Source organism: Patella vulgata, chromosome 9 (assembly GCF_932274485.2).
Source record: "Patella vulgata chromosome 9, xgPatVulg1.2, whole genome shotgun sequence".
Lineage (NCBI taxonomy): Eukaryota > Metazoa > Mollusca > Gastropoda > Patellidae > Patella > Patella vulgata.
Window position 1 is genome coordinate 35,283,946 of NC_065887.2, and position 24,249 is coordinate 35,308,194.

General features: G+C 37.5%; 1 protein-coding gene across 1 annotated transcript; it reads right to left on the minus strand.

The window, feature by feature from the left end:
* Positions 1-1,493: 1,493 nt before the first annotated feature.
* On the minus strand, positions 1,494-20,943 carry LOC130014323 (CD63 antigen-like). The gene is made up of 7 exons (XM_056103357.1): positions 20,783-20,943; positions 12,441-12,629; positions 12,127-12,201; positions 10,531-10,632; positions 7,215-7,361; positions 3,440-3,523; positions 1,494-2,896 (listed from the first exon to the last, which is right to left on the minus strand). The coding sequence occupies exons 1-7, from the start codon at positions 20,846-20,848 to the stop codon at positions 2,831-2,833; spliced, it is 729 nt and encodes a 242-aa protein (XP_055959332.1). The 5' UTR covers positions 20,849-20,943; the 3' UTR covers positions 1,494-2,830.
* Between the last annotated feature and the right edge of the window lie 3,306 nt (positions 20,944-24,249).

Consider the following 24,249-nt stretch of genomic DNA (forward strand, 5'->3'; position numbering starts at 1 on the left):
TTATGGTTCTGCTTGTACACCAAAATTAGATTTGTTTAATGATAAGTAGTAAATACTGCAGCAGGCTTTAATCTATGTATTATAGGGAAATATGGTTACTATGGGGATGCTTGATTCACAGTCCAGAATGTCTGAATTGACAGAATTGCAATCGAGTAACGCATAATTCAATCCTGTCACAGTTTTGACAGTCCCGACCACTGAGGTGGTGTGAGTAGAATCGTGTGAGTAGAATCGTGATGTAATTGACAAAACGAATATGTTTTGGCTGCATGGTTGGTCGAGATATTTATGTATTCTGTGGACGCATTCATTGTTGCCTGAAATTCCCCTTTTCACTCGATTGTCACTATTTTTGGGATTGAGAGAATTCAATTCCAGAACGTTCAATCGACTACCCATTTCATTGCTGAAATTAGACAAAGAGGAGTCCTTGACTATTCTATTTAGCTATTCCACCTGGGAGGCCCCTCCCATTCCACCACCCTCACAACAAGGGAAAGATGTTTAAATTCTGTAATAAATAATTCCTCCTAGAAAGCATATTTGAGACAATAGTTCATGTAAGAGGCCCCCTAGATTTGGTGGCCCAAGTCTTCACCATGCCAAGGTAAATCTGGCATTGACTTTATTGTAGGCACATTTGATAGAGAACACTAGTGTACAACATACTAGTAATTATGTCAACATTGTGAAATGAGCCCCTAACATATTGCTTCTTGGATGTTTTATATTATTAAGTATTTCAATTTGTCAGAAATATCAGTGAGACTCCTTATGTCAGGATGACGGTTGCCACCAACTATATAATGCTGCTTCCAGTTCTCACAAATTCTGTACAGGGGAGTCCATAATTGCCTGTATTCGGTTGATTTAAATCCTTACTCATGAGGGTAGATCTGTTTTTTGCCGTCCATGTAATCAGGCCTTGCAGTGGTGAGTGTTGGTCAAAATCGAGGGTATAACAACTGATTCCATGACAATGTACTGCCGCCTTTAATATTGTCTGGTATGTCAAAGATGCCTATCTTGCAATCGTGCGAGACCATACCCCACAGAACTTCATGGTTCTAGAAGCCGCCACACCAATCTGTGACATTGAGCAGAAATCCGACTAATGGAGAAGCGGATGCTCAACTACGACCTCCGACTCCTATCCCAGTTGACGGCTAATAGCGATCTTTGCGCTTCTGACAATTTCCTTCGCACCATCTTCACATATAATGAGTCTTAGTCTATATTGCAAGAAACAGATTTTAAAGCCCCTATTTATACCATATAGTATGTCGATGTACATTCTTAATTATGACAAAAAGTGAGGGTATTTGGAGCATTCCAGCAACTCATGAATGATCAAACATTTGTATGGAAGGGTATTAGTGTTAAAATCGCCATTAATATGAAACTCAAAAGTAATTGGGACATAATTTAGGACTTAACTTTTCAATAAATGCCTCTGGATACTAACTTGGACTAAAATATTAAGACAGCTGTACAGGTAAAATAATGTTTATTCAGAGAAAAAGTATAAATAATATATATAGTCAAATATAGCCAAAGTAATGAATATATCATATTTATTTAAACTAAAACTAAAGTAGTTATACATCTCAACTATATGGATCTCTTAAACCTCGGTAAGTAAATATTGTATTAAAACCATGGGAAGTTTGTTGATTTTGCAATGGGATCGATTTTGGCCCTCCCGCTAAGGTTAAAGAAAACACTAATTTATATCTAAGATATACCGAAAAAGATTGACTAGATAAAGTATATTTCATGGAAGAACTTGGATTTATTGCATATCATATCACTGTGCATCTAAAATGACACATAAATAAGTATTGACTAGATTATAAACAAGTATATTTAAATGCCTCTATTATACTGAAGGGAAAACATAGAAATAAAGCATGAAAACGTTTCAATATTAAAACTTAAATTTATGCAAAGCTACCCAATTCTGCAAATGAAATGTAATCTGTAAAACAGTAACCCAGAGTTGAATAATAATTAATAAATGAACAGCCTTATGCAGATTAGTATCATAGATTTAAAACTAAAACAAGATGTAAAATTTAACAATGAAACAACAAACTATACAAATAACCATATAATATAATGTACATTTATAAATAAAGAATATAATACTTTCATGTAAAAACAACCATGCAGTAAACGTGCCATGAGCAATACTTTCAAAATAGCGTTTCAAAAACGTTATTTAAAGGTAATTTGGCTATCTGGGTGACTAGAATTGGGAAGAGTTAAATAATATAAGTGCGAAAGTACAACAAAAATCAGATTCAACCAAAATTATAGATATTGCACTATGTCCCCTTGCCGATAATAATAATAAATATAATATATACACACTGATATTTTACCGCCGTTTTATACCAAGATTGACCAAATGATAAAAATGTAATCAGATAATCTTACAACAATTTAACGCTTGAATTATTTTAGACCTATATATTTTGTTAAACTAATTCAAGTATTATTGTATGTCAGAATAAATAATTTTACAAAGATAGAATTTTATTATACGCTTACGGACAAATGTAGTTTTAAAAAAGAGGAAAAGTACATTTTAGATTAAAGGTAAATGCACGCGTGAGCAATGTTCTGTTTTTCAACTGACGTTCGCTGTTTGTGATTTGTCTATAGAAGCACCATCATCTAAATGTTTTATATTTCAGTTAGCCCATATTCATTGAATCGTGGTAATTGTATGAGAAGTGTTTGTTCCTAATTGAATTTGTTCGTTAAATTGAGTTTGAACATATTAAAATAGACTGTAGCATGACTAAACTAATATAGACGTGATTTACAAGACTTTATATTCTTTTCTGATAGCCATAGCCAAACAACAGGCTAATATAATACCAACAACCTGTAAGATAAAACATCTTATATAATATGTACGTGTTTGAATAAAATAAGATTTACTCATTCTGAAAGTCTACATAGCTTACAACCTATATCATAACCGTTCTAATTTTTATTTTTTTTGGGGGGGGGGGGCGAATGGTTAGCAAGTGAGTGTGATATCATAAGGTCTGTCAATGAGTCAACTGGCGGGGTTTCGATTCCCCGGTTGTACGTGACAAGGAGTAGGGTCGCCTGTCCAACCTCGTGGGTTTTCCGGGTCCTCCGGTTTCCTCCCACTGCTAAAGAACCAGAACCGCGAGCGAATTATTGAGATAAAATTAAATCATATGTTAGTCCCGAAATGACCTAGTTTGTGTCGAGTGGACGTTAATCTCTCTCTCTCTCTCTCTCTCTCTCTCTCTCTCCATTCTATTTTGAAATTTGGTAGAAATCCTCCAATCGGTTTTGAAGAAGATGAGCAATGGACGACGTACAAAACAGAGAGGCAATCTTTTCATAAATAATTAGTCAAGAAAACGAAATTTTGCACAACATGTTAACTTACCTCAACGAAAGCCAGACCAATACCAACTCCTCCAACTAATGCTATCTCATAATCTAGCCACCCAACAAATCCTTCTTCACAGCTCTATATATACACATAATAATGATTACAAAATATAAACATGATTACAAAATATATACATACAAACATAATAATTAAGGGTATTGTATGTAACGGTCATGTTAGCAGGCAACCATGTTATCAAATAGCTCCTAGATGTGTTTACTTATAAAACATTGTCTATCATGGACTACTATAGTTTAGACCTTTGGGGCACTGCCTTTTTAAATTATCTAAGTTGTCGGGTCCGCACTATCAGACATTCACATTATCAATAGAGATGCTGTTTGGTGTGAACAAACACGATTCCATCAAATCATTATGCAGATTCCTTCCAAAGGATCGAATCCCCGGTTGTACGTGACAAGGAGTAGGGTCGCCTGTCCAACCTCGTGGGTTTTCTCCGGGTCCTCCGGTTTCCTCCCACTGCTAAAGATCCCTACACGCAAGCGAATTATGTAAATAAAATTTAAAAAACATATGTTTGTCCCGAAATGACCTGGTTTGTGTCGAGTGGACGTTAAACCCCATTTCTCTCTCTCTCTCTCTCTCTCTCTCTCTCTCTTCCAAAGGACCTCCTCGTCTTCATTAATTCATCGGTACAGAACAGTAGGACATTAAACCAGGGTCGTAACTAGCTCAGAGCAACTAGGGGGCGCGAAGTGTTCTCAGGGGTGCTGTAAAATTGACGGACAATGTATATCTATTTTTTTTATAGTTACGGGCCTGCATTAAACTCTATTTCATACCATTTCCAAATCAAGTTGTGAATGACATCAAATGTGTTTAAACTGAACGACTACAAGGTGAAGGCCTTGCTTGTGGGTACAAAAAACTATCTGCTGAAACCCGAATCAACGACTGTGACGATTGCTGACTCAGATATTCAGCCAAAGATCAATGTTAAAACCTTGGAATTTGTTGGATACAACCTTATCAATGGAAAAGCGTGTCAATTGTCATTTTACTTTCGTCTTCGAGTCATTGCAAACATCCGACAAATCCTGACTAACGGGACAGCACATACTCTTGTACGGTTACTAGTGTTTTCCAGGCTCGATTATTGCAACAGTATCTTGAGTGGCCTAAACCAAACCTTACAAATAGTTCAAAACACTGCCATCGTGATCATAAGCAGAAACTTCAGGTGTTTGCGTATAAGTCCCGTTCTGAAACAAACTTCAGTGGTTGCCAATGAGTTCTAGATTCACGTATAAAATTTTGTGCTACGCGTTTTGATGTTTACATGGATCCACCCAATCTACTTATCTGGGCCCTGTTTCTCGAAATCCTAACTAAAGATAAAACCAATTTTGGTAGATACTTCAATTTTGATTGGCTAAGCACTATAATCAATCTAATATTATCCAATCAAATTACTAAAATTTGGATTTTATCTTAGTTAAAATTTCGTGAAACAGGCCCCAGAACTTATACACATCTACCTAACAGTGATTGTTAGAGATGCCAAATTTTAAATTACAATATTTCGTTTATAAATCTTTCAGATACAATACAGAAATTCTACGGAACAGATTACCACATGTTGTTAAAGGGGCTATCCCGATCTGAACAGAGTCTCAAAAATAAAAGTTCGTGTACGTATGAAATTTAAGAGCCAAAATATGGAGGACTTCTGTATATATGACTTGTCTCAAAATTTCAGCTCAAAATATTGAGTCGTTTGGGCGTGAACGCCAAAACCGCTTATCCTGACATGTAACCCTTTTAGAATTTCGGGTCAATTTTTTCGTTAGATGACTTGATAATCGATTGCCGTTCCTTTATTTAGAGGTCTATACAGTGCATAACCCATGTGCTGTACTTGATAACGAAAGGTAAATTCCACCTACATGCCTTTATCTAGACACCGTACTATACAGCTTGGGACACCGGTCTCCCTTTCCAAATGAAGACTGGCAGGTTTAAGTTGTTTGAAAACGTATCAGGTATATTGAGTTAGTTGCTCGGCCCTAAGGTAGAGTATTTTAAGGGTTTTTAACACAAAATTAAACAGTTTTATTCGCCATAATATAATCGAGATTGGCCCTTTAAAAGCAAATTTGAAAACTCATTTTTTGAATATTGAATGTAAGTGATCAAATTATTTGTATGTAGCCTATATATTGTAAAGTGAAAATAGTTGGGGCCTTGTGAATGGAACCGACGCGATAGAAATATATTATCATTGCTGGGTGACATCTATAGAGTGTGGTTTATAGAAGATATCACAGTGTCTCCAATCAAACGAGACAACAGTTGGTACGCTGATTGATAATAGGAATTTGGCAGGGAGGTATTTTTATAGTACCCTGTCATATGGGATCCAATGACTCCGGATAATTGTCGGAAACTTTCGTGTATCCATGCTCTTGAGTTATTTGTTTCACTATTATGTAGTCATACTTAAAGTAGCTAAGTCTCTAACTCAATTTATCACCCAATAATACATTCTACAGTATATATCGCTTGTGTGATATATTTCATAATCTACTCGTTGATAAAGTAAAAAAAACTCGGCAGAGCCTCGTTTTTTGTTACTTTATCAACTTTTGTTGATATTTTTTTATATCAAAAAAGGCTGGTAGGAGATTCTCTATATCATCCAAAATCTTCGACATTGAAAACACGATTTATTTGTCGGTTTAAATCAACATTGATGTTGTGATCTTACCTGGAAAAGATCGCCTTCTGATATCCAATATTTATGACAAAATAAACATTTTACAATTGGTACACGAATCGTGTACCATAATACGTTTCAGCGATATTTGTAATAAGGGACTCGAGAAACGAGGCTAGGCATATTCCACAAGTCATGTCAAACGGTGAGGCTATATTCTTATCTGTTCGTTCGTTCGTTTCTGGAGTTTTACGTCCACTTCTACCTAAGGTGATATCGTAGACAAATTCTTATCTGGAGAGCATGCGCAATAAATACTATCGGCGTAGGCTGGAATAACCAGACGCTAGAGATTGTAATTCGATTGAGAATACTGGCGTATTTCGCCGAACCTAACTGATTAGAAATTACAGTAAAAGCAGAAACGATTGAATGTAACAATTTATATACATTCATATTACATTATTGTATGCGTTGCGACCCATTTGTGTCAATTTCTAGGTCCCAAATATTAGCGATTTAGCTCCTTTAAGTATTTATAGTATTTCTAACACCTTACTAGGATGTCATTTTGAAGCTCTACCGCTAACATTTATATTTGACATTTGTAAGTGAACTAATTTCATATAATTACTAAATTACTTCTCTTTAAGTCCTTTATCAAAATCATTATACTTATTAAATGCTGTTTCAGTGCACAGTGTGCAAGGAATGTGAATTTTCACATTAATTTGTCCTGTTCTGAGAGATCTTTCTAAATAGTTAACAAAACTATAATTCACACGTAACGTGGCCGTTTCCACGCTTATATATTTTTGATAGTCACGTTTGCACATAATGGAAAATATAAGAGGGAGATGCCAATTTTAGGCCGGTTGGAGATTCCCGAACCTCCCCAACCGGCCTACAATTAGCATCTCCCAATATAAGAACCTTTTCCAGTCTGGTTCGCATTGATATCTGAAACACTTACATGTACAATTCCTTTCCATGCTCACAACCCCTTCAATCTTAAGCTTCACAAATACTAAATAATAAGAGGTTCAATTAATTATTTTGTGAACTTTTAAATCCAGCTAAATCATAGCTTACCTGAGTATAGAATTCTGTTTCATTAAGTGTCTGTGTTCTGTTTGCACATTCGGTACTCTTTGGATCAACACAGCATGATGTAGGAACGAGTTTAGGTGTTAATAAAGAATACCATTCAGTGTAATTCTCCACACCACAACACTCGAACTGAAAAGAAATAAAGTTACTTTACTTTAAACTTTCAAACAGTGAATTTAGATCATAACCTTTAAATTTATATTATTAATAATATATTAATTTATCACTTCAGCCATATCAATGTAAGTCTATAACATACAGGCGGACATTGGTGTACCTTCAACATAATTTATCAATGGCTATATGTGTGAAATAGCTTTATTTAACTTCCGCTTCCACCGGGGTGATATCGCAGACAAAATATAATAGCCTACCCAGCATTTATACCTGGGCCACCTTCTGCTGTTTATACCCCCGTCAGACCGGGTGGCTTCCTTACTGCGCTGCTATGGCGACGAAAAATGGTCTCAGAGCACGACAATATCGCTATAAGCGTAGTAAAAGTGTGATTGAAACGCCAGATATCGTGCTGTGGTCTCCATCATCCCATGGTCGCCAATGATCGCTGAGTTACGACGTTTTAGTTTTTGGCATGTTCAAAACAAAATCCATAGTTCTGCGATCCGACCCGGAAAGCTGTGAAAGCGCGGTGGGCTCGAGGAGGTCGCAAGGCAAGCGTGGTAACATCTCCATGAACGAAGTACACACTTGGCAAGGACACTGTGAAAATTGTAACATTTGCAACGGCGACTTCATGGCGTCTTCACCACGACCCTCGCGTGCTGCCACGACCCCACTAAGCGTTCCACGTCCTTATGGCGTTGTCATGGCGATGTTACGATGCTTTCGCCACTGTTGTAACACGTCCTCATAGGGCCCCAAGTGCGCCTATGACGATCTTATTATGCTGCAGCTGTAAACATCACCAAACGGCGAAGAAGGAGAATGGCAAGGAGGAGGGGGGTAAGGCGAAGAAGATGTTGGGTTAGACCATGGCTGGGTGATGTCCGAAGATCTCAGTTTGGGCACTTCAATCGCCTCATGCCTGAGTTGAGGCACGAAGACCATGTATCTTTCTCAGAATTTTACCGCATATGTTTGATGAGCAGCTCGCCAGGCGTGCCCCAAGAAGGATACCAATTACACAAAAACTATAGATCCAGGGATGAAGCTTTCAGCCCTCTCTGCGCCATCTTCCAGTATGAAGTTTGACTTCGGAATCCCATCTAATACCCTGTCTCTCGTTGTGAAGGAAGTCTGCCAGCCATAATAGATCAGTACAAAAATGAAGTGATCAAGTATACTACCACTCATACAGAATGGTCCGTTCTCCAACTCCTTCACCGGACTTGTTTTTCAAAAGTCGGCCATACCTGGTCCGGATAAACCGGTACCACACCGTGATGTTCAAAACATCTTTGCCCAGCAACGTAGCTTTTTCAACACACAAGCTGTCTTTCTTCCCCTTGTCTTTGTTTGAAGATAGCTTTTTGTTATTTAAGAGGGGGCGTTCTTCCAACCATTCAACCATGGATTCTTCTTCTTGTATATTAAGGTCAATCAAGCCTCCAGCTTTCTTGCTCGGTACCATCTGGGTGAGAGTATCACACCGACGGGGTGTCAGACTCTGCTAACCATTCTTGGAGGCGGTCTCTGGTGATGAGGTGGGAGCTTGTAAGGTTGATACTGTCCGAGATGCAAATCTGTCTCGGACCACTGGCACTGCAACGTCCTCTAGTAGCATGTTTCTTTGGCATCGTGTGTTTGCTAAACGCACAACTGCACAGTATGACTGCACAATGATCATCTTGAAATTTTCAAAAATCTGGCCAGCTTATATAGTCCCCGTAATCACGTGGTAGAAACGCACGTGCAGTCGTGATACACGTAGAAGACTTTTAGTAAGAACCCCATGAGCGTGGTTAGAGCACCGCGGGTTAGCCGATGATCGCCGTGGAAAAGCCAACCGAGCTCAGTAAAAACGCCATAAGCGAGGAGAGGTTATGACGGGCGCGCCGTGAAAGCGCGGTATAATTCCATAGTTTGTAATTTTTGGGGCATTTTCTCGCGTTGTGTTCACGTTTTCCTGCGATCTTGTGCATTTTCTGGTCGCCGAACGGTAGCAGCAGCCCAATAAGGAAGCCATCCAGGTCTGACGGGAGCATTACCACAAAGATACGAAACATTGTGTTAAGACCTTTATCGTGTGGTAAATCTTCATTTGGGGCTATGATATTAAAACTAAGGCCACAAAATTAATATTAATATTAACAATTTTTGTTGGTTGATGATTGGAGCACAAGTGTCATTTCGTGTCAAATCCCCCAATGAAGTAAACCGTACCCTCGTCCATTTTGCTGAAATTTGGATTTTATAATTATTCTGGCTGGTAAAGCTGATATTCTGCACGTTAGTGTGGTCGGAATAACCGTTCAAGAGATAGCGTCCTCGCTAGAGATAAGAGGACATAATTTATAGGTGACACTATAGAGAAGGCGGTCCCACGTGACGTTGTTGTTTACCATACAGCATTGTTTTCCTGTACATTAATACGTTCTGGATGATTTGATAAACGTTAGTTTTTGTCATTGAAATCGTATTTAATCCCGATAGATCGAAATACAGTTCTCTTACCAACAATAAGTACACGTACGCATGGTTAGAATTCCTTCATTGGCCGTATGATCTTTACTTTGACGATCTTGAATTTGTCTTTGTGGCCCACGTGTCATTTAGATGACCTTTGTTGACATAATTAGCCTTAGGTGCTTTCTACACAATATCAATAGTGTTTTATTAGACTGGAGAATCAACCCAACATGCATACCTGGTGTCAAAAATCCATTTTCATCGGAGTTTAAGCAGGATTATGTTTAAGGTAAAGTTTTGAAGATATGTAGTAGGTCATCTTTTTTATTGGTCTAGTCCTATGAAGCTTACTATTTCATTTTGGTCATGTAATATTTGGAATCCTTGTGGAATTACTGTTCCAAAAGTACCCATTTCAGCAATCTGACCAATCGGTTACTGAGCTATGGCCATTTGAATAACACCCATTTTGGCAAGCCCATAGTCCGATGAAGCTAAAATTTTGAATTTCAGCGTTTCAACCGAAATAAGCACATGGGACCAATTTCAGCAATTTTTTTTCCCTTTTTTGAAGTGATTTGAAACAGAATGATCCACAAATAATGATCAAAACTACATAACTTTTTCATTTACAGCATTTAAACAACCTGAATTAACTGCGACACACCTATTGATAATACAGTTTAAAAAATTAACGTTTAAAGCTAACCTTTTGTTGTAGTTTATCCCACGCTTTCGTTACACCACCTTTTCCATCCTTTCCATAATTATGCTCAGCGCCCTTCAATATGACGACCACTTGATCGCGCATCTAGACAAAAAAAAAAGAGTTGCACTTTTACTTTATTACCCCACCTCCTTTGATAGTGAAACATGAATAACGACCTGTCAAATTACCAATAACTATCGGTTCTTTTCGGTACGCCATAAAATAGGATTGGAAGTATTATTGCTGTAAGAACGATATGTCAATTCACAACAGAGCTGAAGTGACGTCTTCATAATTATATTCTCGATGATTAATTATAGCTGTCCAGGCAGAGCCGTAGATTTCCTTTTTGTTCGGGGGGTGGGGGGGTAGCAAAAATGAGACAGACTGATCCGAACTTTTTGAATTTGAATCCAGAGTCCCAGAAATGCCATTTCCATGAGTACTACGCATGGGAATTCATGTTATTTATTAAGAAATTTGCAAAAACATACAAAGGCCTTTTGATCTGTGACAACTTCTGAAAATGATAATTACTTCATTTACATGGACCTATATCTTCCATATTGTTGTGGTGAATATACATAAATTAGCAAAGATATGACTATGTCCTCATATTTTCATGAAGCGTCCGCGCTGAGTCAAATTTGATTACCGATCGGTGTCCATCAGGTCACGCCCACACACAAGAGTCATTGAGGCGTATAACAATTTTACTAATTTGAGCTTTATAAACTGGCGCGTATTGTGATAAACAATCAAAGCAATCATAATCGTACATATATAAAGTATTTGGGATTTTTCCCTTCTATTTTAGCATTGTTTGTTTATCTGTATAACTTTTTTTAGACCGACTATTTTTTTTTCCTGCCCCCACCCTACACACAGGCATATTTACACCCCTGAGTTCAGGTTGTTTTCCTTGCAAGTTTAATTTGAATTATTCAATTTGAATTTATTCCCCGGCTGTACGTGACAAGGAGTAGGGTCGCCTGTCCAACCTCGTGTGTTCCTCCGGGTCGTCCGGTTTCCTTTCACTGTTAAAGACCCCTACGTGCAATCGAATTATTGAAATAAAATTGAACCATGTGTTAGTCCCGAAATGACCTAGTTTGTGTCTAGTGGACGTTAAACTCATCTCTCGTCTGCGTTTAACTAAAGGTATAGGTATGATCAAATTACTGATATTTTAACCACGCCAAAGAACTACTTTAATTTATTCTTGTGTTGAAAGTTGTTGTATATATTCAAGTATGCATTGTCAGTATTTTTATTAATGTATTTCCAACCCACGAGAATATTCATAAATTATTCATAATTACTCCGATTTGCTGATATTCTAAACGTCGATAACGTATTTTTAATGATAGCTACTCGTACGTCAGTTTCTGTATAAATTATGAATAACCATTCAGCGTAGGGTTTTTATTTAACATGAGCGCTGGATAAAACTATAAACACTTTATGCAGCCGAAACTACATGATCAGTTCGCTATGAAACCTTAAACCAGTTTCGTTTACATTTCATGTCAAAATTAAAATTTGGCCTTTTCCAGGTGAAATCCTTCGTTTTATACTGAAATAAACTACACCTACACTTTCTCGTAAAACAAATCCACTTATACCAGCAGCTATTTGAATAATGAAGATAACACCCAACAAAACCGCAAACTGAAAAACAATATTTTATAGGTAAATACATTTATGGCCCTTAAAGAATGTTGAATGCCTTTATTTGTTTGTTTATTAAATTAAAAAAATACACTTGCATGCTCAAATCCTTCAAGTGAAAGAACCTGAACACTGCTTCAATTATCTAACCATAAGCTAAATTTTAAAAAATGCCTAGAGACATGATCAGCTGACAAACCCCGTTTTGTTTCAAATGCACCCAAACAACAATAAGTTACCGTCATAATACAGCAGTAGTTCTCTTTCAGTGCACCACAACATCCGAAAGTTGCGACAATAAAAATGACAAAACCGATCACTATTAGTACTATTCCTGGTCCTGCAAACTGATTCCCAAAGAAATCAAAGAACTCGCTTAGTTGGACCTGTATGTAGATACCGAGACCAATCAGTCCACATGCTACTAGCTGAAATTATAAATATACATGAAACATAATTAAATGACCGGTTCAATATTTACAAAACATTACGTTAAACAGTTCTATCAAGTTTTATCATGTTTCATAAAAATGTGTTACGTTGTTCCCTAATACATAATTCTGTTTTATTACATAATTCTGTCTTATTACATTGTGTTATGTGTTATTGGATACTAATGTGTCTTTAATATTTAATATTGATATTATTAAATATATTTAAATTTAAAAAAAATGTATCTTTTTGTCTTATTACTTGTGTCATATCTCATTACATGTGTTCTGTCTTATTGGATAATAGTGTGTCTTATTGGATAATTGTGTTTCTCATTGGATAATTGTGTGTATTAGTGGATAATACTGTGTCTTATTGGATATCGCTGTGTCTTATTTATTACACTAAAGTTTGTTTATTTCTTCGCATACCGCTTTGTACTTGTTTTTACTATGCGATTTTATATTAAACTATACATGTTTAAGATTTACTGCACTGTGCTATGTTCACTCTATCTCGCTACACATTACATAGAGCTACACGGGGCAGTACATGCCAACTATTTCTAGAACAATATTTCTTCTTTAAAAGAGTTCACATAGCTTTTGTTGTACTTCAATATAACTATTGTACTATATTGTGTTTTTATTACATTGATTGCCCGGAAGACAGGATGTTTTCAACACTCTTTACATTTTCTTTTTATATATTACCCATTTTCAGGTCATATACAATATTACTGTTACTTGATATTATCAAAGTATTATATGTTTTAAATTGTAATATTAAACACATTTATATCGATTTTTGTTTACTTAACCGTCAGCCAGATTGAAAAGCTAAGCACGGGTTTTGTGTTTCTATATAATGTTATCTCAGTGACGACATTTCTATCATTATATACTATTCAAAAAAAGTAGGGGATATTTGATTTTTAAGTGTTATTAAAGTCACCTAATGAAACTGACGAAGAAACAAATGACAAAATGAAATGAAGTTCACATTCATCGATTTATTCCAAATGATCGTTAGACTAAGTAAGGCACAGACTGACCATTATAAGGGTAAAATGATACCCGGGGTCAAACAGCAAAGTTACCACAGCATCACAACCAAGTCAGTAACGGGTAAATCCTCCTCTGTTTGCCAAACAAGCATTGATCCGACGTGGCATACTCCTAATGAGACGTCTAAGGTCATTTTGGTCCAGATTGTCCCATTCCTGTTGCAACGCAGCAGCAAGTTCTTGGACATTGGCAGGACGTTGTTGACGTTGACGTAACCTCTGTCCAAGCATGTCCCAGACATGCTCGATGGGGGAGAGGTCGGGACTCAGTGCTGGCCAAGGTAATGTGGTGATGTTCTGTTGTTGGAGGTAACCTGTAACGATCCTGGCCCTGTGACATCTTGCGTTGTCATCCTGGAAGATGAAACGGCGGCCATGACGTCGTGCGAACGGCACAACATGGACTGCCAAGATGTTGTCCCGGTAGTACTGGCCTGTAACACGCCCTGCAACAACATGTAAAGCCGTTCTTCCAGCAACAGTGATGCCTCCCCACACCATAACAGAACCACCCCCAAATCGATCATGTCTGATGACGTTAACGTCTTGGAAGCGCTCGTTTCGACGACGCCACACCCTCCTACGTCTGTCCAAAAAATCAACAGTGAACCTTGACTCATCTGAAAACATCACATTGCTCCAGCGTCGATTATCCTAGTGTTGACGATCCCTACACCAACGACGTCTTGCCTGAATGTGATGATCTCTCAAACAAGGGATCACGCGAGGACGTCGGGCGCGAAGGTGACCCCTATGCAGTCGATTCCGAATCGTCTGGCCACTCACTCTCACACCAGTGTCTGTTTGAAGACGAGCGCTGATCTGATTTGCTGTGATGACACGATTTCTCAAGGCCAAGGTACGGATAAATCGATCCTGGGCTTGAGTTGTCGCCCTTGGTCGACCTGAGCGTGGTCTGTCCTGTACAGATTGTGTATCACGGTATCTGGACCATAGCCTGCTTATGACAGACTGAGAAACATTCATCGTCCGCGCCACAACCGCCTGTGTTGTGCCGATCTGTAGCATGCCAAGGGCACGTAACCTTTCATTTTGGGTAAGCCGACGCATATCAAAATTTGTTTTCTGGTCACTAAAACAATTAAACTGATGTTTCCACCCTGGAATTCAATGCCACAATGACTGTAACATTCAAAGTCAGAGTCGTGCAAATCTTGGGTTGGACCACCATGATGATCCCAAGCATCACCTGCATTCCATGCGGTAGCTATTGGTGCGTTTGGACGTCACATGTAACTGGAAATGTTTCTTCTGTTAGGTTCTATAGTGACTTTTTTCGTAGTCATTTGCATATTTTAGTATTATGCCCCCAAAATCAAATATCCCCTACTTTTTTTGAATAGTATATGTTAATCTTTTATTACATTTATGGTGGGGTGGGGGGGGCGTTTATGTCAAGGGAGCCTTGGTGGATAAGGCACTCGCTCATTAACCAGGTGGTCCGGGGTTCGAGAAAGTTCCCCGGAATTTCCGTGTTATCGGGCCTACCAAGGACAATGTCTAGTCGTGCGGATGGGGCGAAAACTGAGATCTCTTGTATACTTTGGCTTGCACGAAGAAGAACCCTTGACAGTTGGAATTCGACGCATTACGTAACGCCGCTGTCGTGGCATAATTTCCCTTATTGCACACTGTGTCTGTCTTCATTAGTCAGTTCGGTGTAGAAAAGTAGGACGTTAAACCCCATTTCATTTCATTTCTTAAGTGTTTTATTAAACTGTCGAACCCTGTATACTTTCAAGAAATAGTTATTAAAACATACATTTATTTGTAAACTTTCAGAATCACACAGGATTGCGATTTTAAATTCTTCTGCTATCTGTATGTATACGACCTTGAACTTTTGATTTGTACGGATTACTATAGCTAACAAAATATGCAAAAATTCGACGACCTTTTTTTTCTATTAACGTTTAGAGAAAAAATATAACTAACTTATTTCTATGAGATCCACACTGCCCGAAAAGTATTTTCTCGTCTTTTTCTTGTCCACTGCATATGCCCGAAAATATGCCCGAAGCTCTCTTATGATAGGTTTGCCCGAAAAAACGGTATTGCCCGAAAATAGGTATTGCCCGAAGAACGGGCATCGGGCCGGAAAGCGGCAGAGGAAACTAGCAGTAAAACGCGTTTGCGACCGTCAAATATTCCAAAATTTTCTTGGCGGGTCATTCGCCTCTCAAAGAAAACCGGCGCCGCTGTCTATAAATCCGAAATTTTTCGGGCATTTCTAGTTTTGCTTCCCTAACTGTCACCGAGCCCTAATAAAACACTAATTTTACTTTTCTTGTAATTGAATATCACGAATTTGTACTGAGTTGACTATGGATTAAAACATTTTGTCTGGAGCCACTCTACTTTGTGCGACATTTTTCAGGCATCGATTATTATTTGTGCATGCAGATGCAACAGTCTGATTGGATGGTTAGAATTCAGAGTGGGATTTCAGTTACAAAACCATTGGATACTTTTGGAGTTGCTTACACGGGCTAGAATAGCAGAAAACGCATTTACGGTGATTAAATTTTCAAATTTTTCTCCGGGAGGGTGAGGCCTTCATATACCGCGCGACGATTGATTGGTTGTTTGGAATTCGGGTCAGCCAGGTAGGCTATATTGGACCAAATTGAAGTTACTGTATTCACAGACTGGAATAACAGGAAAACGCGTTTGCGGCAGTTACATTTTCAAAATTTTCTCCCAACGGTCCCGTCTTCGTTGACTGTAAACGATTGATTGGAATTCGAGTCAGCCACCTTAATAAGGCTATAATATATATTCGACCACTTTGAAGTTGCTTTGTTCACCGGCTGAAATAGCAGGAAAACGCGTTTGCGATAATTAAATTTTCAAAATTTTCTCCTAACGGTCCCGTCTTCGAGGACTGTAAACGATTGATTGGAATTCGAGTCAGCCTTAATTAGGCAATATTAGACAGCTTGAAGTTGCTTTGTTCACTGGCTGAAATATCGGGAAAACGCGTTTGCGGCAGTTAAATTTTCAAAATTTACTCCTAACGGTCCCGTCTTCGAGGACTGTAAACGATTGATTGGAATTCCGAGTCAGCCACCTTAATTAGGCTATATTAGACCACTTTGAATTTGCTTTGTTCAACGGCTGCAATAGCAGGAAAACGTGTTTGCAGCCGTCAAATATTCCAAAATTGTCTTTGGGGGGAGGGGGGGGGGGGGGTATACAAGGTCGCTGCTGTCTGTAAACCCGAAATTTTTTCGGGCATTTCGGGTTCTGCCCCGCTAACTGTCATCGAGCCCCTACGCCTATGTATGCAATATTCTTTTACAACAGAATGATAATTTGTCGGGTAGAGTCGGAAGGCATGAGTTCATTTTGATATCCAATTCGACAAAAACTGCAATCACCAATTGATTGATTTTTTTTTATACACATTAGATATAAAGATATAGTTTGACACCTGGTTTCGACATAAACATTTTTGACGTCAAAAAAATTAACCGGCTTTTAAATAAACATCGCCAAGGACCTTACTGGTGATCTGGCTTAATTGATCTACTGGGGAACCACCTACAATAAATCGGTTGGAATTCTATGTTTAAAAGTAATTTATACATCGCCCACATTTCAATACGTTTTATATGTAGAAAGTAAAAGAGAATATTGATTAAAAAAAAGCTGTAATATTTGTACAACAGCTGGCTACATCGTTAAACGTTTCTTTTATCGATTTTTATAACTTCGCTTTATTTAATATATATCTTTCAGCTGATATCTAATAGTAATTATAATCAAAACATTCTCTTTTTCACATTTTTCACAAAAAAAGTAGAATTTCGTTTGTTTTATTTATCTTTTAATTTCTTTCTTTATAATTACTTTTAGCCTTAGTGGGTTGCTGAATGTGGTTTTCGTTAGATCGGATTTTTAAGAACAGATTGTGATTGGGCAATGAAAGCTCGTCGAATAATCACATTCTTTAAACCAGAGCAACCTAAAACCATAGCAGTGTTAGTTGGGAGTAATAAGCTAAAGGCATACGTTTATTTATATATCTTTAGCACAGAATTTTTTTTATTTTTTTTATTTTTGTATTAATTATGATTATTATAATACAAATCATTATGTTGGGGTATATGTTATATTATGGATAATGACCAGACTTTTAAATCAGTTATTAACTTTACTTATTTTGCATTAAATTCAAACCTAGCTGTTACATTCATAAACTATGACATTTCTATTAATGTCACAATTACTAGCAGTCCCATACAAAAGCAAGCCAATCGCATAACAAATTTAAATTTGATTTCATTTGGTTACTAGCGCAGAACTGATTTTAGTTATAATATATTTTCAACCAGAAATGAAAAATAATAAGTATATATCTTGAAGTCACAAATAATATAGTATTTTAGTACAAACTGTAATACAATCTATTATTCTTGGGCGTTTAGCTTCAGAAAAACCTATTATGGTATTATGTTAGAAACAATTTAATATTGTAGACGTTGGCGCATCAAAACATTCTGGCTTATTTAGCTTAAAGATGCATTATATGCAAGCTTAATGCAGATCTTTCTTTTGGCCTCAGATGTTATATAATTATTAATTAGACATTTATTCACATGTCAAGCCCATAACCAACTCTCTAGATCATCGTCTGGTTGTAATTTTGAGAGGACTGAAACCCGGTCGCCATTTAATAATTCAATTTAATAATGGATATTCGAGATTTTGTTTATAATCGTAACAATGATAGCAATAGAAATCAAGCTATTCTTCAAACAGTCATAATGAAGTAATTTGACTGAAATTTTTCAATATATTCATTTTTCATTATCTATATTATACTATTCTAGTGAAAACTCTCAGCTCTTTATCTAAATGTATAATGCATCTTTAACGTTGCCCGATTACACCCGTTTTATATGAATAGATTTTGTCCCATAACTTGTATAATTATATATGGTGACAAGATTACACGATTTACATGAATACATTTTATCCTATAACGTGTATAACGTGTGACATGATTACATGATTTTACATGAATACATTTTATTCTATAATGTGTATAATGGTGACATGATTACATGATTTTGCAGAATACATTTTTGTCTGAAGGATAAGTGTATAAAATTAAGCCATGATTACATGAATATTTGTTTTCTTGTCAACTGATAAATGGTAAGATTTTACTCGTTTTTTCTTACTACTTCAATTTATGTTTACATGACTATAATTTGTCAGGCGATACGTTTCAAGTCAGTAGCTTGAAGCGTATATATGGTATTAGTGTCAGTGGCCTGTGGCACGAAGTAACAGTATATTGTCGCATACATAATATATTATGTCAACGCTTGGGCGATATAATATATTATGTCAACGCTTGGAACTAGGATGGAGGTGACTAGGCATGAACTTGCAACGATAGATTTAATTGGCGCTTTGATAACCAATGAATGCTTGTTTTTTTCTTTTCTGTTTTTTCTCTCTTTTCTGTGTCCTAACCCTAACCCTAACCCTAACCCTAATCCGAAAGAAAAGTGCCCTTTTTTGAAATTCTGACATCACAGGTGCCCTTTTTCTGATAAGGATGCCCTCTTTTATTTACAGGGACACTTTCTATGGCTCTGATGACGCGTACATTCCACTGAGTCTACAGGTCTAATATGCTAACACGCTTGGAGCGTCAACACAATATATTATGTCGCCCAAGCGTTGACATAATATATTATGTATGCGACAATATACTGTTACTTCGTGCCACAAGCCACTGACACTAATACCATATATACGCTTCAAGCTACTGACTTGAAACGTGCAGGGTGAATTTGTCGTATTAAATTGATTAAATGATAACAAAACATCCTGAATACGTTATGTCTTTACAAATAAATACATGATAAGATCACAGCCATGAATACGTTTTCGTCACCATGGTTTAAAACTGCTTGTGTAGTTGTTTTGTTCAATTTATTGATGTATTGTATGTATCTTTAATCATTATTAACTTGTTTTAAAAACAAAATATATCTAATACATCCACTCACGTACTTATTTCAACCACCTTTCGTACACGATAAGCGACTGCTATTTATTATTTTTAAATTCTTCGGAATAGGTTTTTTTTCTGGGTGGTTGGATGGCCGAATAGTTAGCATAGGGTATCATAAGTTCTGTCATTGAGTCAGCTGGCGTGGTTTCGATTCCCCGGTTGTACGTGACAAGGGGTACGGTCGCCCGTCCAATCTCGTGGGTTTTCTCAGGGTCCTCTGGTTTCCTTCCACTGCTAAAGACCACAAGGCACAAGTGGATTTAAAATTGAACCATATATTAGTCCCAAAATGACCTTGTTTGTATCGAGCGAACGTTAAACACCACTCTCTCCCCCCCCCCTCTCTCCTAATGCAAATAGTTTTACGCCCCCCCCCCCCCCCCCCGCCGCCGATATATAAATTAACAAAGTTTCAAATCGTATTCTAAACGTGGGAGTTATTTTCGATATATTTCATATTATCCACCCACTATGTGTGGATATTGATAACTTACAAAGATATTTACAATGGTTATTTATATTCAACGATTCTTTTGATTTATAGATTTAGAAATACTTGGTGTTCAACTGCAGTTATACATTACATTTTTTGTATATTTCACTTTCGTGGTTTATAAATGATAACTTTCCTAATCACAATTATAAATTTCGGGTTCTTCTTTATAAAATCGCGGTATTTATTTCAAACACAAACCCCTGTTTTACAATTGATTTATTTACACCATGTTGAGCTTATACGTTTTAAGATAATCAATATGAATTATTGTAAAACTGTCGTCTTGTCATGGTTCCCTACTAATAGGTGTATCCGGTACAAAACAAAAGTTGCCCGTTTATCTAAATAGCCAATATCCGGGATTTGTTTTCAAAGGGAGGAAAATTTGAAACTTTGCGTTCAGCCTTGGAGAAGATAGTAACATTTAACAAATGTTAATAGAATATATTTCAATTTGGTAATATGGAAGGTGATATAGGGATTTGGAAATACGGTTAATTGCGAAGGTCGAAAAAGTCACAAAGTTACTTACCACGAAAATAAAATTGAAAGCGAAAATAATAAATTTGATGCATTTCATACCACCGCCTTCTACCATCTTGACGGCTTCTTAGATTTCCCAAAAATACAACCTCTTTACTCCAGCACAAAACAGGCTACTGATTGCTAGACACAGCAATGTATATATTTGGTGACACGCGACACGTGGTAGGTATATAGCTTCATGTATATAATCAATAACTATATGTATTGTATGTAGAAATGTTTATGTGGACTACCATATTGGTAATAAACGCTGTTTAAATGTTACTCTTTCATTTACATAACCATAGATAGGCAAGATTACGTAGCAAAGAGTTGATTATTGAAAAAGTTGAAACGTTTCGATGAGATATCAAACCATTACAATTTCCTCAGTTCTGAGCAAAAAATGTGAATTCTGAAAGATAGGATCATAAATTAAAGTATGTATGGTGAATAGTAAAAGGAAATAACACTAGAAGTTATTATGGGAAATCATTGAAAATCAACTGCCAGTTCAACACAATCTGGTTAAAATACAGATCTATATTTCGTTTCGTTTTTTATACGTCCACATTCATAATGGACGTAATATGCTGATCAGTTGTAGTGGTATGTAGCGTCAGGGGTCATACGAGCAGCTTTTGACCCTATGACATCAAACACTGCCCACTTCCGGGTCAATGTTCGGACCAACTACAAGCTTCATCAACGCTTTAGGGCCACCAACACCACAGATGGTCGTCCCCTAACTGGTAGAACGAGGGTTACCAAAAATCGACAAGACCGGCATGTTGTGCGACAGCACGTACAGAATCCCTTCACACAGGCATCTGGGACAGCAAGTCAGACAGTGGGAACACACGGAAGACCCATCAGTACCTATACAGTGCGCCGACGTCTCACCAGAGAGAACATCCATTGCCGTAGACCTTACCGTGGATCGATCCTCACCCCTCGCCATCGATGTGAACATCTACAGTTTGCCCAACAACACCAGAACTGGAGACACAGGCAATGAAGAACTGTTCTGTTCACAGACGAGAGTCGGTATTGCGTATCAACTGTAGATAGCAGGACCAGAACATGGCGTCGACGTGGCCAGCGTTATTCTGACCATTGTGTCATGGAACGAGACTCATGGGAAGGTCCAAGCATAATGGTTTGGTTCCACAATTTTGGTCCAGGGAGATGAGGCGGCATCACAGCAGTGCGCTACATCGATCAAGCTCTCAGACCCCACGTCATACCACATTTCGCACGTCATCGAAACAACGTTTTCCAGCATGACAACGCCCGTGCCCACACCGAAAGAGTTACTCGGGACTTTCTACGTGAGAACGGTGTCAACGTTATGCACTGGCCAGCCCTTAGTCCGGACTCAAACCCGACTGAACATCTTTGGGATGAAATTCAGCGGAGACTTAATAACGTCATACCAAGTCCAAACACAGCCGATGGATTGCTCCAGGTTTCTGGGAGTTTGGTTCCAGGTGCCACTGGCGTTCATCAATCGTCTGGTCCACTCCATGTACAGACGCTGTGCTGCTGTTATTGACACTCGCGGTTGACACGTTAGATACTGATGTGTACAGACTCTAAACCTACTCGTAATATCTTGGAATTGTGATGAATTAATCACTAATGTGTCAACATACTGTTCACAAAAAATTGCTTTGATCCATTTAGTAAGTCGTTTTCTGGAATGATTTGATTAAAGTGCCTCTCTGACGTTTTATTGGTTTTGTTTGCTGTTTAGTAAATATCAACGCTTCCAGATCCTAGTGGAGTAAAGACAATTTTGAACAATGAAAAACGAAACGAAATAAGATCTGTGTTTTAATCAGATTGAGTTAAACAGGATAGACTCGGCTAATGAAAATGGACATACACGATACAGTGTACTATGAAGGAAAATTTGCCAGGACTTCCTCGCCCCGGCTTACTCTTGCACTGAATTCCAACTGCAAAGGGATATTTTACGTGCAGGCCAATGTGTACACGGGACTCGGTTTTACATCCCATCCTAACGACTAGACAGTTATCCTTGTCAGGTGACAAGAGGAAACCACGCCGGAAAATCCCGATAAACTTTCTCGGTCAACACCGGGAGCGAACCCGCGACCCCCAGGCAAACGAGTCAGCGTCTTACCCACTTATCATTTATGAGCGTATCACCAAATTCGAACTCAACCGTACTTATGATGAAACGATGATATTTTTAAAATCAAATAAAAGTTTTTTTTCACCAGCTAAAAATGTGACCTTTCGCACAATCTTGGGTCTTAGTCGGCAGGAAGTTACAGCTCCATATTATGTACCAATGTCGTAAAACATATGTTTGGTATTTTACTACTATCTGTTCCAGGTGATATGGCATTCTCAAAAGTCAAATTAGCTAATCTAAGACTAGAATTTCTCTTCATCAACGATTAAAATTAAGTTTTAAATTTGATTGTAAATCAAACATTTAAATAGCTGATTTAATATAATCATTAATTAAAGAGTTTTTGTTTATCATTGATGAAAGGGGCCAGTTTCCAAACCTGGGGTTCAAAGTGATCAGTAGAGGGTTAGCAGGGAGAAGCGGGCCCGTGGAAAAAGATATCCAAGTAAATTAGAGTATGCAAGTTTGTAGTTGTTATCCGTCACATTTCCCGACAAGCGACCTAGTTGAGTTCACAATGGAGGAGGTGCGGAGGTGTAATTGTCTTCACTACAATAGAAAATTTGTATTTTATCATTATTTGTCAATTTGGTATAAACTTGCAATATTTCTATTTAAAGGGGATTTTAACAGTCTCAGAAACAAAAGTGTACGTATGAAATTTAAGCGCCAAAATATAGAGGAATGGTGTATTTACCTTGTAAATTTCAGTTCGAAATACAGAGTCGTTTGGACTTCACGTCAAAACCGCTTATCCGGATACGCAACCCATTTAAGATTTCGATTCAATTTTTTCGTTGGGTGACCTGATAATCTATTGCCGTTCCTTTAGAGGTCTATACAGTGCATAACCCACGTGTTGTACTTGATAGCGAAAGGTAAATTTCACCAACACGTTATTTTATTAAATAAAAGCCTGGTTTTGACCATTACAGACACCCAATAATATATCTTGGGACACCGATCTCCATTTCCAGATGAAGACCCACGGATTTAAGTTGTTTGAAAACGTATCACGTATATTGAGTTAGTTACTCGGTCCAAAGTTAAAGTTTTAATGGCTTTTAACATAAAACTAAGTAGTTTTATTCTCCAAAATATATTGGAGTTTGGCCCTTTAAGTAAGACTCCAGAGGTAGGTCGGTCACCTGGAAGATGAAAATGTAATTATCATGTCATTATATAAACATCAAATGTGTCTATTTCATTTTTCCATAGAACTAGAATACTAGTTCTATGATTTTTCGATGGGATTTAATTGGCCGTTTAGATACTGCTTTGCAATTTTTATACATACATCTGAGTGCCAA